The sequence below is a fragment of the Symphalangus syndactylus genome, chromosome 4 (genome assembly GCF_028878055.3).
Source record: "Symphalangus syndactylus isolate Jambi chromosome 4, NHGRI_mSymSyn1-v2.1_pri, whole genome shotgun sequence".
Taxonomy (NCBI): Eukaryota; Metazoa; Chordata; class Mammalia; order Primates; family Hylobatidae; genus Symphalangus; species Symphalangus syndactylus.
In genome coordinates this window covers 42702566-42717027 of record NC_072426.2, presented here as the reverse complement: position 1 = coordinate 42717027, position 14462 = coordinate 42702566, and the positions used below count along the sequence as shown (strand labels likewise).

General features: G+C 40.6%; 2 protein-coding genes across 12 annotated transcripts in view; one reads left to right on the top strand and one right to left on the bottom strand.

The window, feature by feature from the left end:
• Positions 1-105: 105 nt before the first annotated feature.
• HNRNPH3 (heterogeneous nuclear ribonucleoprotein H3) lies at positions 106-11268 on the bottom strand. 3 transcript variants are annotated; one of them, XM_063637190.1, is made up of 10 exons: positions 11125-11268; positions 6048-6182; positions 5388-5526; positions 4698-4882; positions 4157-4243; positions 3828-3943; positions 1996-2131; positions 1627-1722; positions 1453-1545; positions 106-1328 (listed from the first exon to the last, which is right to left on the bottom strand). In XM_063637190.1, the coding sequence occupies exons 2-10, from the start codon at positions 6157-6159 to the stop codon at positions 1252-1254; spliced, it is 1041 nt and encodes a 346-aa protein (XP_063493260.1). In that variant the 5' UTR covers positions 6160-6182; positions 11125-11268; the 3' UTR covers positions 106-1251. The 3 variants fall into 3 exon arrangements, with proteins under 3 accessions (XP_063493260.1, XP_063493261.1, XP_055130474.1); XM_063637191.1 differs by having other exon boundaries at positions 4743-4882; XM_055274499.2 differs by lacking the exons at positions 5388-5526; positions 11125-11268 and having other exon boundaries at positions 6048-6183.
• PBLD (phenazine biosynthesis like protein domain containing) overlaps positions 10411-14462 on the top strand; it is a 53639-nt gene continuing 49587 nt past the window's right edge. For 2 of the 9 annotated variants that reach the window (XM_055274506.2, XM_055274507.2), the window contains exon 1: positions 10411-10578. The gene's annotated coding sequence lies outside the window, so the exon portion shown is untranslated. Of the gene's footprint in view, positions 10579-11377; positions 11523-12595; positions 12810-14462 lie in introns of those variants that run through there. The other 7 variants (XR_010120290.1, XR_008657081.2, XM_063637196.1 and 4 more) reach the window with 6 other exon arrangements.

Sequence of the window (14462 nt, the reverse complement as noted above, 5' to 3'; positions counted from 1 at the left end):
CTGGCTCCCTCTCCTAAATCATAGACATCGTATGTAGTACCTTCTACCAATTTGATTTTAGAATTAGTAACTGACACAAAGCATTCTAGGACAGACGCCATACCATTATCTCCCACATTGACATTTATTAATAACATTTCTGGCAAAAACAAGTAACAAGTTCAATAACTGAATTCACATCAACAGGTTTCATTTTGATCCATTAGCCAATTTGGAAAAAAGCCATATTGATCAAAGGGATTAAAATTAAAAAGCACCTTTTCCTTGCTACATATAGATTCTTCAAACTAAAACTCCAAGCAGATATCAGATACAAAACCCAACTGCAGGATTGTTTTAATTGACTATGACATGGACTTGTTGTTTACATTTTTTTAAAGTCATCATTTATACAGTTATTTAAAAACCATATGCTCTATTGGGCAGAAAACTGAAAATGCAATTGTGAGAATTATACTCCATAGTAAATACCTATGTACTTTAATACTGAATTCTTGTGTCACTGAGAACCTTAACCCTAGTCTAAAGACATCTTGCGATAACCTGCAACTATCGATTTTTTGGAGACATTTTTGGTATTTCGGTCAAGTGCTCAAGGGATTTTACTCCAAAATCTAGGGCTAGAATTCAACTTCCAACACTCTCATACCCAGGTAACACAATTATGAATATTCAGAAATCAATACCTCTTAGATCATCAATGTTTCAGAGCTATGCTTGATAAATGACATTTGAAAAATAATAATATAGAAATAATTAGCTGAATTTATACTCCTGAAGCCACTTCATCTTTAGGCTTTATATTTACAGTGTTGTCCAGGAGGAACTAAAGAAAAAAGTTACACTATTTGTCAAGCTCTATTCCAGATGTCTGCTTAAGACTTGCAGTTTACGCAGAGATGAACCATTATCCTCTAAAATTACACCACACTACTTCTTGTAGAACTAATAGTAAAATACATCAACCCAAATCTTATGAAGGCAGCACATCTTTAGGAGTAACTAGTATATAAAAAGTATCAACATCAGTGGTTTGAATATAAAAATTTATTTTTAAGTCAAAGTATGCAACAAATAAACCTACAGAAAACAGATTTTCCCATCACAATCTGTTGCTTTACCAAATAATATTTTGAAAACACATTCCTTCAGTCATTATAAAGTTCTTAAAATACAAAAGAAATTAAATCTGTAAGAAAGTCTAGTAGACCAGATGCTGTTGTCAAGACTTGTATGTTGGTGTTTTTGCTTTCAGTACATCCCACGCCATCCACCTCCACTCATGCCGCCTTGCCCATAGTAACCTCCACTGCCTCCACCACCACGGCCTTAAGAAAAAGATATTAAGAATCACTCAGCAGGAGATATCTGTGCATGAAATAATAAAATACCTGCACTTTAAAGTTTACACTACGTATGGGGACTAACAAAAACTGAACTAGAGATACTTACCATAACCACCCAAACCATCAGGAGTACCATATCCTCCACTGTAATTGTTCCCCATTCCCATTCTTCCAACTGATCCATAGCCTCCCTGATTATCTTTAAAAAAAAAAAAAAAAGAAAAAAATTGAGACTCATTGATAAGCAGCTAACCCTGCATATTTTAAAAACTTTACATACCCATTCCATCTCTTCCGTAGCCTCCCATTCCAGAACCTCCCATGCCAGAGCCACCTCCAGGAGTAGAATTCAAGAAGAGTTCAATATATCGATGTTCTTTAAGAAAAAAAAAAAGAGTAACGGGAGAAAGGAATGATGGATCAAATTCATCAATACAAGCTTTGTAAAAAAGATCAATTAAGTAATATTAAACAAAGTATGCTTATTAATTACTAGTACAGCGATATACAAAGCCCACAGAAAGCCATTATAGAGGTCAAATGGTTTTAAATCCCAACAACTGCCAAGCGTTACCTACAGATCTTAGAGCCTCTTACTTTATAAATTCACGTTTAGGAAATAAGATAGCGTGCCAAAGACACCACTTACGCATGTTATTTTTATCTTTAGACATGGCAGCTACTGCATCTTCATGTGTCACAAACTCTACATCTGCTTCTCCTGTGGCTCTGCCATCAGCTCCAATATCAATATGAACTCGTATTGGATTTAGTGGTGAAAAGAACTAAATAAAAGGAAACACTTACTTACTTTTCTATTGAGAATATTAAAAGTAAAACCACATACCTTGATTTTTCCTCACCAATTAAAACAAACCCTTCCACTGCCCTGCCAGACTAAAAACTTAAGTCAACTACAGAGGTTCTGTGAATGTAAGAGTATCTGTGAATGTAAGAGTATACACTTAGAGATAATGTAAAGAATTTACTGCTTTTAAAATAAGCAGATAGGCAGGGCGCAGTGGCTCACGCCTGTAATCCCAGCTACTCAGAAGGCTGAGACAGAGAATCGCTTGAACGCAGGAGGTGGAGGCTGCAGTAAGCCAAGATCACGCCACTGCACTCCAGCCTGAGAGAGACAGAGTGGGAGACTCCGTCAAAAAAAAAAAAAAAAAAAAAAAAAAAAAAAAAAAAAAAAAAAAAAAAAAAAAAACAGAGAGAGAGAGAGAGAAACGGGATATCATGATTTGGAACCATGTGGTTTGAATAAAGCAACTATTTAAAACTACATGAAATTGTTCCCCAAAAGGTATCATTTGGTTCTAATCACAAGTTAGCCAGGTTTTAAACTATCATTAAAAGCACTTGGAACTCAGACCAGTTGATTCCCAGTAAGATCTAGAGTACACCATTGCTTTTAAAGCCAGAGAGTCAGTACTTTTGGCTTGAATGGCCATTGGGTCTCTAATGTAACTACTCAACAGGTAGAGGAATGGTGTGACCAGATTTAGCCCATGGACTAAAGTTTGCTGACCTCCTAACAAATCTGAAACTAACCAGTTTCACATCAGTGACAACACAGCAGCATCCATTCCTGTTATTTTCAACTCCTCAGTTTCTAATCACTATCTAGCCTAGAAGGCCAAACCAAATCACTAATATTTATATATTCACTCTTTCAAACCCTAATACAGGCCAGGCGCGGTGGCTCACGCCTCTAATCCCAGCACTTTGGGAGGCTGGGACAGGCGGATCACGAGGTCAGGACCAGCCTGATCAACATGGTGAAACCCCATCTCTACTAAAAATACAAAAAGTTAGCCGGGTGCCATGGTGTGTGCGCCTGTAATCCCAGCTACTCAGGAGGCTGAGGCAGAAGAATAACTTGAACCCGGGAGGTGGAGGTTGCAGTGAGCCGAGATCGCGCCACTGCACTCTAGCCTGGGCGACAGAGCAAGACTGTCTCAAAAAAGAAAACAAAACAAAAAACCCAAAAAACAAAACAAAAAACAGTACAACAAAAGACACCAGCACAAAATGGTATAGTCATCACCATTCTATGCTGATCAGTCTTTCATTATACTCTTAACCGGACTTCACGAATGTAGCTTTTTACTTGCTTGAATCCTATGTACGTTAACACACAATGGATACAAAAATATCCATCAGTGATTAGAATTAAAGGTAGATATAATTAGCCGGGTGTGGTGGCGGGCTCCTATTGTTCCAGCTACTCAGGAGGCTGAGGCAGGAGAATGGCGTGAACCCGGGGGGGGCAGAGCTTGCAGTGAGCAGAGATCACCCCACTGCACTCCAGCCTGGGGGACAGAGCAAGACTCCATCTCAAAAAAAGAATTAAAGGTAGATCTATTTTTCTATTCAAGAGATTCTGGTATTAAGCTATGAGAACATTAAGAATGCTTAAAGATTTAGACACCAGGATAAGTATAAAACCACTAACAGTTATTAAAAATTACTCACATTAGCAATGTCATTTTCAGTTGCACGAAAAGGCAACCCTCTCATATGTACAAAATGACCACCATGAAAACCTGAACTGGCATCACCAGCTCCACCATAGCCATGTCCTCCCATACCTGGAAAACACAATTTGCCAAGATTATAAACTATCACAGATACAAGTAGGGAAGTATACATACATACTATACAAGGTATAAAGCTCTATATAGGAATGCACTGACATTTGTCTGAATTAACTTTATACAAGTTTCCTATATTACCACTAAGAGCCTGCAAAGCAAATACTAAAATTTACCTATGAATAAAAATGTCTTTAATATTTATTTTACCTCTTCCATCTCTCATTCTGTCATCAAAGCCATCATTCCCATAGCCGTAATTATTATAGCCACCATAGTCATCAAAACCTCCATAACCTGTGTAATTTAAAGAGAAATACATCACTACACACTTTCCAGAGATAAATTTTATAATTTAGTTTACAAAAACATTTTGTGGTAACAGTCTATGTAACTTGATTGCAAGTTTGCAATTCCCAACTTAAAACCTATGAAAAAAGCAGTCAACATGTGATGGAAATTTAAAATCTCAAAAGGTTAATTAAGTTCAGACATGTAAATTAAATTTCATCCTTAGGCAAAAAAAGGTCAAAATATGCCAACATCTTAATTTTAATTTCTGTGTAAGTTTTCTAGGTGCCAATATGTGCATCAATCAAGTCCCACGGCTAGCCATGGGAATCCATATTTTCATGAACAGGTTTTAAAACCTAATAGGTACTGAAATTACTGCCATTTCTGTATTTCTTGACAAAGTGTCAGGAACATTAAGAAAATGACAACAGAACCTTTGTTCATTAGATACACATACCACCATCATATCCATCACCTCCTCGTCGCATTCTGTCATACATACTTCCACGCCCAGCTCCATAATAACCCCCTCTTCCTCCTATTGGTCTATCATATGGTCCCGGTCGCTGTCCCAGCAATCTTCTTGGTGGATCATAAAATCCTTTGATTTCACTCCTGCTACTTCTGAAGATCTCAATATACCTATTTAAAAATGTTTTAAGGTACAGGTTTCAGCATAAATGTATTAGTGTAAATTAGATACTGGGCAAAATGCAGTAAGTTTTTCTATATCTAGATACATAACCCAATTTAAATTGCCTAAGTACACCGTAAGTTAACAGTTTAAACCTACAAACTTAATATTTAAGTTTTATAAAGAAATTAGTCACGGAAAACAATTCATAAAGTATAAATATATTTTTACTGTCTCTTTTAGTACATAATAGGTGTTTTAAAGGAAATAGGTGATTATACAAAAGCATTTATCAACAACATCCTACAGAGAAATGGAAACAATCTAATTTTAATTTAACTATTAGCATTAATTCCCCACCCAAATCTGTAGTTTCCAAGTTAAATTTAGATAATTATCAATTCTTTTAAACTACCCCAGAAAAATGTTATGGCTACCCCCCCATTTAAGCAATAGTGACCCACAACCCCCAAAAATAAAAATTTAACACCATCCCAAACTCTCCATCCCCACCTGTGCCCTATTCTTTCCTTGTGTTTCCCCAGAGCATTTTCTGCTATCTCCTTTGAAGCAAACTGCACGAAGGCCTCCCCTGTGCTTCTCCCCTGGTAGTCCATCGTCAATGTTATCCCATTTGGCACGATTTCCAACCCTTTAACCCAAGGACAAATAACCCCATCAAGGGGAACAGTGTTAAAGGCTGAAACATTCCCATCTGAATCAAATATTTAAAACAAGTCTAAACAAAACAAAACAAAAAAGCTTAGTTTCCCATCACCCCATAATACAAATGAAAGATTTTTTCAAATATTACTGGATTAAATAAATTTTTTGCGACCAGTGTAAAAACACTGTGTAATTACACACACTCTAAAAGCCCACCTATATTACATGAAAAAAAGGCTACAAATCAAATATATGCTCCATATACTAATTCACGGTTCATTTCATCACAATTCTCAAATATGTTACTGCACATTAATTAGGTTTTACATATTCTACACATTCTGTATTGAATATTAACTGGAGCACATTATTTTAATACATTAACCAAGACTATCATAGTTAAACTTAAAAGTTCCAAAATCAAATGGGTTTTACAAATTAAAAACAGTAAAACAATACAAATATAAAATTACAATACTACTAAACTTTGACTAATACTAGAGGTACCTTGAAAGAACTGAACTATTTCCTCTTTGCTGCAACCAAATGGTAGTCCACGAAGTCGTACTGTCCCATCACTAGCGTCATTTGGACCATTATGTTTCATAACCCAATCCATCTCAATACCGTTTGATTTAAATGCTATAAAAAATAAACAAGCACATAGAGCAGTCAATCAAAATATACTCTTGTCAAGAGGTAATGAAGAAACACCTCTCAGAGGTGCCACAAGAGGAAATGTAACATGGGGCCAACTCCTGTGACAATGCCACGACAAAATTGTAGACCACCTTTCATATTTTGGGGTAGGGAAAAGGCAATGAGACCTGACCCCTCCTCCTACGGAAAAGTACTGAATTTCTTAGTATCAATAGTATATATTGCCTAATTTTAAGAAAACTGGCATAATTCTACTACCAGAGTCTTCAAACTATTTGTGTCCTCTGAATGCCAACTCTAGCCTTTCCTTATCTCTCAAATTTTCATTCACCACTTTTCAGGTTTTTATTCAACTGATTATTCGAATTCTTTAAAACTTATTCAGAAGTTGCATATAATACCAGTATCCACTAACATCAAGAGCCTAAGTAAAAAAATGCAATGAGTACTGATTGATGTTGGAAAAATATCACAGAAGTCTAACCCTTTTAAATGCACTACAATTTTGAACACATCAAACTGTCTTTGAAGGGCCAACACTCCCACCTCTATTTTAGCCAAATCTAGTTTAAACTCACCAAGAGCAAGATTATAAAATGACTGAATTAGATTAAAACTGAGGTCAAAGGCCACTCAAAAGTGAATGCCTTCCAACAGTACCTGTGTTTTTGAAGCCACTGGAGACAGTGTTTAGAAACCAGTTTACTCAACTTTTTAATCAAATAGATTTAAACACAAACTTTAAAAAACAGGTAATATACTTTTTAATAAAGCATAAAAGGTACATCTAGAAGCCCCCCTTCCCCTCCAAAATGACCTCAGTTCCCAGTTCCCTTCTCCAGAGGCAACCATCCTTCCTTTTAAAATTCCATAATATTTACAAAAGAGGTGAATGCAGAAGTCCTTCAGCTGCAGAAACTTACCAGAACCTTACAAATCTCACTATGCAGCTGTAGGAATCCGACTCACCTGAGTATTTCAAACCTTTCCCTCACCACCTCCTCCCCTGTAAACAAAACAGTTTGTTCATTTGATTCCTTTATGTTTGAAGATCGTATTTCGTATCAACAGCATTCACTAACGCTTAATTTCATGTCATCTATTTGTTGGTGCAACTCTTAGGGGTGGCATCTGCAAAGGGTAAAATTTTTTTTCCTAGAATTCATGCACTTAAAATAAGCTAATGTAGAAATTCTCTGGAAGTGGTTAAAAGTACCTCTAGTGTCAATCACCTTCAGCCCTAGGTGCCACTCTAGACATAGAAAACCAAAATGGGAATACAAATTTTTAACTGACCTTACAACTAGTTGTTATGCACACAAATAAACAGTATGAATGTTCTGGGTCTGAATCCCTATTCTGCCATTCACTGGCTACCTGAACCACTTAACCTGAGCCTCTTCAGTTGTAAACTATAGCAGTTGTACCCTATACTTCACTGGACTATTCAAGTGCTTGGTCTGCCTCAGGGTAAGCATTTACTGATGGCAATTGTTACTGGATTTTAAGGGGCCCTGCAAAAGCCAACGAGCTATACCATACACAAAATATGTGAACCTTAAAGGACAGAAAACAATTCAAGCCTTGAAAAAAACTGAGAATTGTTAAAAATTTTATTTCCCAAAGCCAGCAAAGGCTTTTAAAAGTTTAATACTATTCTAAAGAGTAGCTCTGAGAGGAGGCGGCCCCAACCCAGTTCGGAAAAAAAAAAAGTTCAGAGATGTTTTGAAAATGCCTATCGTTTTACTTTTTTAATAGCACCAACCTAAAAAATAAGTGTTTCCCATAAAGGATGATTTACACAGAACGGAAAAAGTGGTACAGATCTACCCTCACTGCTTCATGAAAAATGGAAGAACTCTGCAAATTCGACCTTAATCTGTTGTGAGAGGATCTTAGTGGTACGATTTGCGTTTAAGGAGCAAATGCTTTAAAAAAAAAAAAAAAAAAAAGAAAAAGAAAAATTAATTTACCCCTAAATCTTAGCAATTCACAAGAATACCAGCAAGACAATTGGATTTTTGGATCAGTCTGTACCAATAAGACCCAATGAAAACAAAAAAGTGTTATCAGTGTTATCTGTAAGAAACACTAAACTGTTAACACAATTTTTAATTGCAGAAAACCCAACCAAAATCGGAACACTTAATCTATTTTACAGGGTGACCATGTATGCAAAGCACATACAATAAAAACAGCCTTACTCTACCAACCCCTTCAAAACTAAAAATTCTACCTACAAAACAAAAACAAGAAAAACTCTAAGGGCACAGGAAGAAGCAATCTGCTCTAATAAAGCTGTCAAAAACTACTTAAAACAGTTTACTAATTATTCAGGATAATCCACCTCAACCTTTCTTTGCAACAATGTCATGGCTAATCACTACTCTGCTTTAAGAATTCTAGGTGCTAGTATCAATAAAAGATACCACAGTTAAAATATGAAGATAGCTTCGGTCAGTTTTATGAGACTTTATAATTTTCTAAACATTACACCAAGTGAAACAAGCCAGTCACAAAATACTACGTATTCTATGATTCCATTTGTATTCATGATTGTCTGAGGCTTGAGGGGAGGGAGGATGCCAGCAATGGGAATGACCAGTAAAGGGTATGGGTAACTTTTTTGGAGTGACAAAAATGTTCTAAAATTAAATTGTAGTGACGGTCACACAACGCTGTGAATGTACTAAAATCCACTAAACTGTACATTTAAAATTGGTGAAGTTTATGGTATGTGAATTATATACCAAAGTCGTTAAAGAAAAAAAATCCACTAGAGAACAAATTAAATAGAGAATCCTCTTAACACGGAGGCGTAGCCTATCTTCTGAAGTAATACATAAAGGATTTTACGCATCAATAAATAACTTTCTAAATGGTAGCCCAGTGGTCAAGAAATGAGAATGAATTTTATTTTTTTGAAAACGTGCTGATGATTTAAGTTTAACAGAAAATTTACATCATTCCTTCCCAATGGGCTTGCTCTTTACAGAAACAAAAAACTAGACATACCCCTAAATAGCTTAAGGAGGTAAGGTCTCTAAAATGTCAGTTTACTAGAACCAGGTTTTTATCTACTGCAGTTCAGTCAGTTGTTTATCAAAACAAGGAAATCAAAGATAACATTATTTTAAAAAGGCAATTAGATGGATTTCCAGATAACGGCACAAATGAAAAAGAGGACAGAAATAAGGTGTGTAGTCCAATCCAATTAGTAAAGCTATTTATCATATATAACTTTACGGGACAGTCTAGACTATCTCTTCAAAGGGTCACTCAAACCTACTGTTTCAAGGTTAAGATTTTCGTAAACTTTTCCTTGGCAATCTTGACAAAGCATCACTGAACATTTTCAACAATAGTAAGTTTTTTTTAGAGCTGGAAAAGTAGGTAACAATATTCTTATAAAGTTTTACATGAATTATCAGAAATTCTTACTCTCAGGCCTTTCTCGTCCCTTCTGTACTGTGTCTTCAGTGAAAATTGCGGATCCAGTTCTCAGGACCCTCATCCGAATCACACCACCACCACGTGACTGGGTTTACAATTTGTTTTTGTTTAGTAGGCTTATTCCCTTGTTTAAAATACGATTACAGTGTACCATACTCCTACACTATAGAAAAAACATGCCTAGCTACCAAAATAAGCCATAACCGTGTTTTGAAGTATTTTACTTCTAGAGCCTTAATGCCATCGAAAAAAAACCTGCACAAAATACAACTCCTGGAAGATTTAATATCGAAAGGAACTCAATTTCAATACACACACACATCTACCATCACTGGGTTGTTTTAACTGTTTCCCAAAAGTAAAACTTAAAAACAAATTCTAACATATATACGCCAAACTACGCAAAACAATTGCTACATCACCCACCCCCACCCCCACCCCCAAAGTTCAGAAAGCAACAATCATAGTTCTGGGCCCAGACGACCTACTTGAAACATGCCCATTTCACATTCCTATTTGATAAATCACCCACTTTTCTGCTTACAAAGTCCTTATTAACGTTTAAACATGGAAAAAAAAAAAAACCCTTTGGAAAATCAGTACGTACTCTTTTCGAAGTTCCAAATCTGGAATATAAGGGCCGGCTAAGCGTCCTTTATTCCTCCCAGGAGACTTTCCGTTTATCTAGCTGCCCTAGAGACCAGAGAGCTAGGGAGAGTACGCCCCTTCCCCCCCCGCCAGCAGCCAAGCCTGGCTTAAAACCCTTCGCCACCGGGCGGCAGAATTACAAAAGAGACCGTCTGCCTCCTTTGTCCTGGATTTGGGAGTTGAGAACCTTCGTCGCCATTGGCTTTCCTCCCCCAGCTCCAGCCTCTCTCATCTTGGGAATCTGCGTCAGAAGTCACTCGCAGTCCCGTCAGCCCAGGTAGCCCTGCCGAGACTGCGGAGGAAGGGAGGCCGCGGTGGGAGGCCAGGCCCATCCGGCGCCATTTCCATCGGGAGCGCGCCCGGCAACCCCGATCCTGCCTCCACCCAACTGCCCGGCCTTTCCCTCCTCGCTTCACTACCCACCCTCATCCCTTCCAGGGAGCTTGACCACCCCCTCCCCTGGCCTTCTAGATCAGTTTTCGGAAGCTGGGGAACAAAAAGTAAAAAGAGCGGGGAAGGGCGGGAAGCCGAGGTGGCCGCGCCACTGTACCCAAAATGGCGGAGGCCAAGCCAGCAGGGAAAGGGGGAAATGCTGGATGTCCCCTACTTCGGGCCTCGGCGTCGTCCACTGAATTCCACCTGAGCAAGTCCTCCCATCGGCAGGCCGCTCTCCCTGAAGTGGGAGATGGTCGGGGAGGCGCAGCCCCGCCGCTTTGGAGCGGCGGCCTCCGAGCGGCGACCACCGCACTACCCCCCAACCCAGCCCCTCCCGGCCTTTCGTCCTTCTCCCGACTCCGCTCTCGAAACCACCAGCCCAACCTACCCCCTTTTACTTCAGATACCCTGTCAGGCGATAGTTACGCCGACTCTGGTGCTCGCGGGGTCCAGTTCAGAGAAGGGAGGAGTCGTTTGCCTCGTGTAGCGCTCGCCACAACGGTTCTCCCAACTGTCTCCAGCGGTGACAACCGCTTAGGGAGCTGCGCAGCACAGTTACTGGCTTGGGGGGATGGGAGGGTGCGAGCAAGAAGTGGGGGGCGGAGCGAGAACTGCGAAGGCGGCCGGCCCCACTCTCGCGAGACGGGAAAGTCGGGTTCGCCTGGCGCTGGCGGCACGCAGCGCGCCTGCGCGGTGGTGGGCTGCGCAGCTGTTGGGGGCGAGGTAGACAGAGCAGAGGCTGTTCCAGTTAAAGAGCTGCAGCGCGCACCGTCTTTCTTGCATACGGTAGAACCATCCAGTTTTCAGAGCGTACCATTCTGCCGCCTCGGGGCGATGGCAATGGCAGTTCTGCCACTGTGTACAAGGAACCGTGCCGTCCCGCTCTGGGGAAGTTCTCCGGTGATGTGCCCCCACCGTGAACAAATTCCGTGATGGCCCCGCCCTGGCTAGGCATCGACGGCGCGGAAAGGGCGCCACGTGGTTCGGCCGGCAGACGCGGGGCGGATTTTCTGGTCCACCATGTTTGCATTGTGCGGTGAAAAATAGGAGTGTTTCTGGGCTGCGAAGATGAAAGCGTCCACCGGAGCCGATTTCGGCTCTCGGCCTGGGTGTACGCCTCCTTCCCCTGGCCCGGAGCTGCTGGCCGTCCCCCAGCGCGCTTCGTCCCGGTGTGCCGCGCGGGATCCGGGTTTCTTGGGTGTATTCCTGTCCATCACGTTACCGTTCTCTCTGCAAATCCTTCCTCTTTTTCTCCTCTGGCCTTCGCGTTTTCATCTCTCCCGCCGTCAGTGCCTCGGGGACTGATTAGCCTGTGGAGGCCAACGTTGGGTTGTTTTCTATAGTTTTACGTTGTTGAAAATTGCGCTTCCGAGTGACACCTAATAAGTACATTTTGGTTTTGCTATCATGTCACCAAGGTTCCTAATGACACATTATGGCCTTTTTTTTAAGTTCCAGAAAAGGCCGGCCGCGGTGGCTTACGCCTGTGAGGGGTCGAGGGGGAGGATGGCTTGAGCGTAAGGGTTGGGGACCACCAGCCTGGGAAACATAGTGAGGCGCTGTCTCTACAAAAAATACAAAGATTAGCTGGGCGTGATGGCAGCGCACGGGAGTAGATGGGACTTCCGAGTAGTCCCAGCTACTCAGGAGGCTGGGCAAAAGGATGGCTTGTGCCCTGGAGGTTGAGGCTGCAGTGAGCTGTGATTGCACCAGTGCACTACAGTCTGGGAGACCGAGCGAGACTCTTGTCTCAAAAACAAAAACCCCGAATTTCTGCGCAAAGGGTTAAGAGGAAGCCTGGTAAAGAGATCAGTGCAAGTTCATCCTGGCTAACAGGGTGAAACCCTGTCTCTACTAAAAGTACAAAGAAAAAAAAAAAAGCCGGGCATGGTGGCGGGCCCCTGTAGTCTCAGCTACTCAGGAGGCTGAGGCAGGAGAATGGCGTGGACCCGGGAGGCAGAGCTTGCATTGAACCGAGATCGCGCCACTGCACTCCAGCCTGGGCGACAGAGCGAGACTCCGTCCCACCTCCCCCCACCCCCCAAAAAAATCAGTGCAAGTTCAAGTACAAAGGTAGGAACATACGTGGGGTGTCAGGAAGATGGAGTAATGTTAGAAATGTGGATGAAGCCAGATTGTAGACAATCTTCAATGTCCGGCCAAAAGACTTTCAACTTTATGGTACAGATACTGAGAAGCCTGATGGGGGTAGGTTGAGAGGTGTTAGCAACGTAGGAGGATGTATAGTTTTTTCTCCCCTGAGATCTGCAGTGTGTAGGATGGAGACAGGTAAGTTTCCATTACCTTCATTTAATGGAAACTTACATTTTAAGGCTTTAATTCATCCTCAAACCTGCTTAAGACGAGTGTGGGGCAGTAAGAATTCCCTAAGTCATGGTGCTCACATACCCCCAATGGCCCGCTCCCTAAAAATACTCTGGAAGGAAGAAAGGACAGTGTTATCATCATTACAAGAGGTGGAAAACCAAACAAGGATGCTGTAGTAACAATGGCTCATATTTATTTTTTAGGGTTGTAAAGAGCAAATGGAGTACAGCGTGTAGCTTACTTATAGATGAAGTGCCTAAGTCCTAGAGAAGTGAAAATAGTTGCCCAAGGTCACACAGTTGAGTGGTAGAGCTAGAATTGGAGCCCATATGGTTTTACCCAAGGGCCAGGGTCTTAAAACACTATGAACCTTCGTGAGGTTACAAATAACTTACCTATAACTTAAGGAAACAGACATCATTTTTGGAAAATTGAGGTTATGTCACCTAATTAACACTGGAGTTACCATTTCAGGAGACCTGTGGTTACTAGCTTATTGGCTGGAGACTTTTTGAACAGGCCTGAAACTTTATAGTCCCATTATCACTGACACTGTGAGTCCCAACCCTTCTCTCTCCTTTTAAAAAAAATTGCTGTATTAATAAGACTCTAAGCTCCCACAATTCTGATGGAGTTCTTCCCTTAGTCCTCCTGGGTTCAAGTTACATGGCTACTTTTATTGTTTCAGTCTTTCAACCTGATTTGGTAGATGGAATTCTGTAATCTCCTTCACTCCTTGCTTGAATTCAAACAATTTGTTTTACTGCCTGATTGAATTTGGCATTCCTTCTGCATATTTTGTGTGGTTATGGGGCACAATCTTAAAATCATTCTAATGACATGACTGACTTTTCACTACCAAACTACTGCTTGCTTGCTTGCTTGCCATAATTTCTTTGGGTCAGGCACTCTGCCAATGTGCATGCTCAGGAAGGACTTGAAATTGGTTTACACATTCCTTTTGCCTTTTTATTATTACAGTAGGAAGTTTTGAGTTAAAAAATACACTATATAGGCTAGGTGTGGTGGCTCACGCCTGTAATCCCAGCACTTTGGGAGGCCGAGGCAGGTGGATCACATAAGGTCAGGAGTTTGAGACCATCCTGGGCAACATAGTGAAACTCTGTCTCTACTAAAACTATAAAAATTAGCTGGGCTTGGTGGCACATGCCTGTAATCTCAGCTACTTGGGAGGCTGAGGCACAAGAATTGCTTGAACCTGGTGGGCAGAGGTTGCGGTGAGCTGAGATCGTGCCACTGCACTCCAGCCTGGGTGACAGAATGAGACTCCGTCTCAAAACAAACAAAAAAACAAACAAAAAACTGCTACATAGTCATAAATGTACATTTTATTTGGCTTCCTATTTTACTACTTTTCTTAAAAAAAAAGAAAAAAAG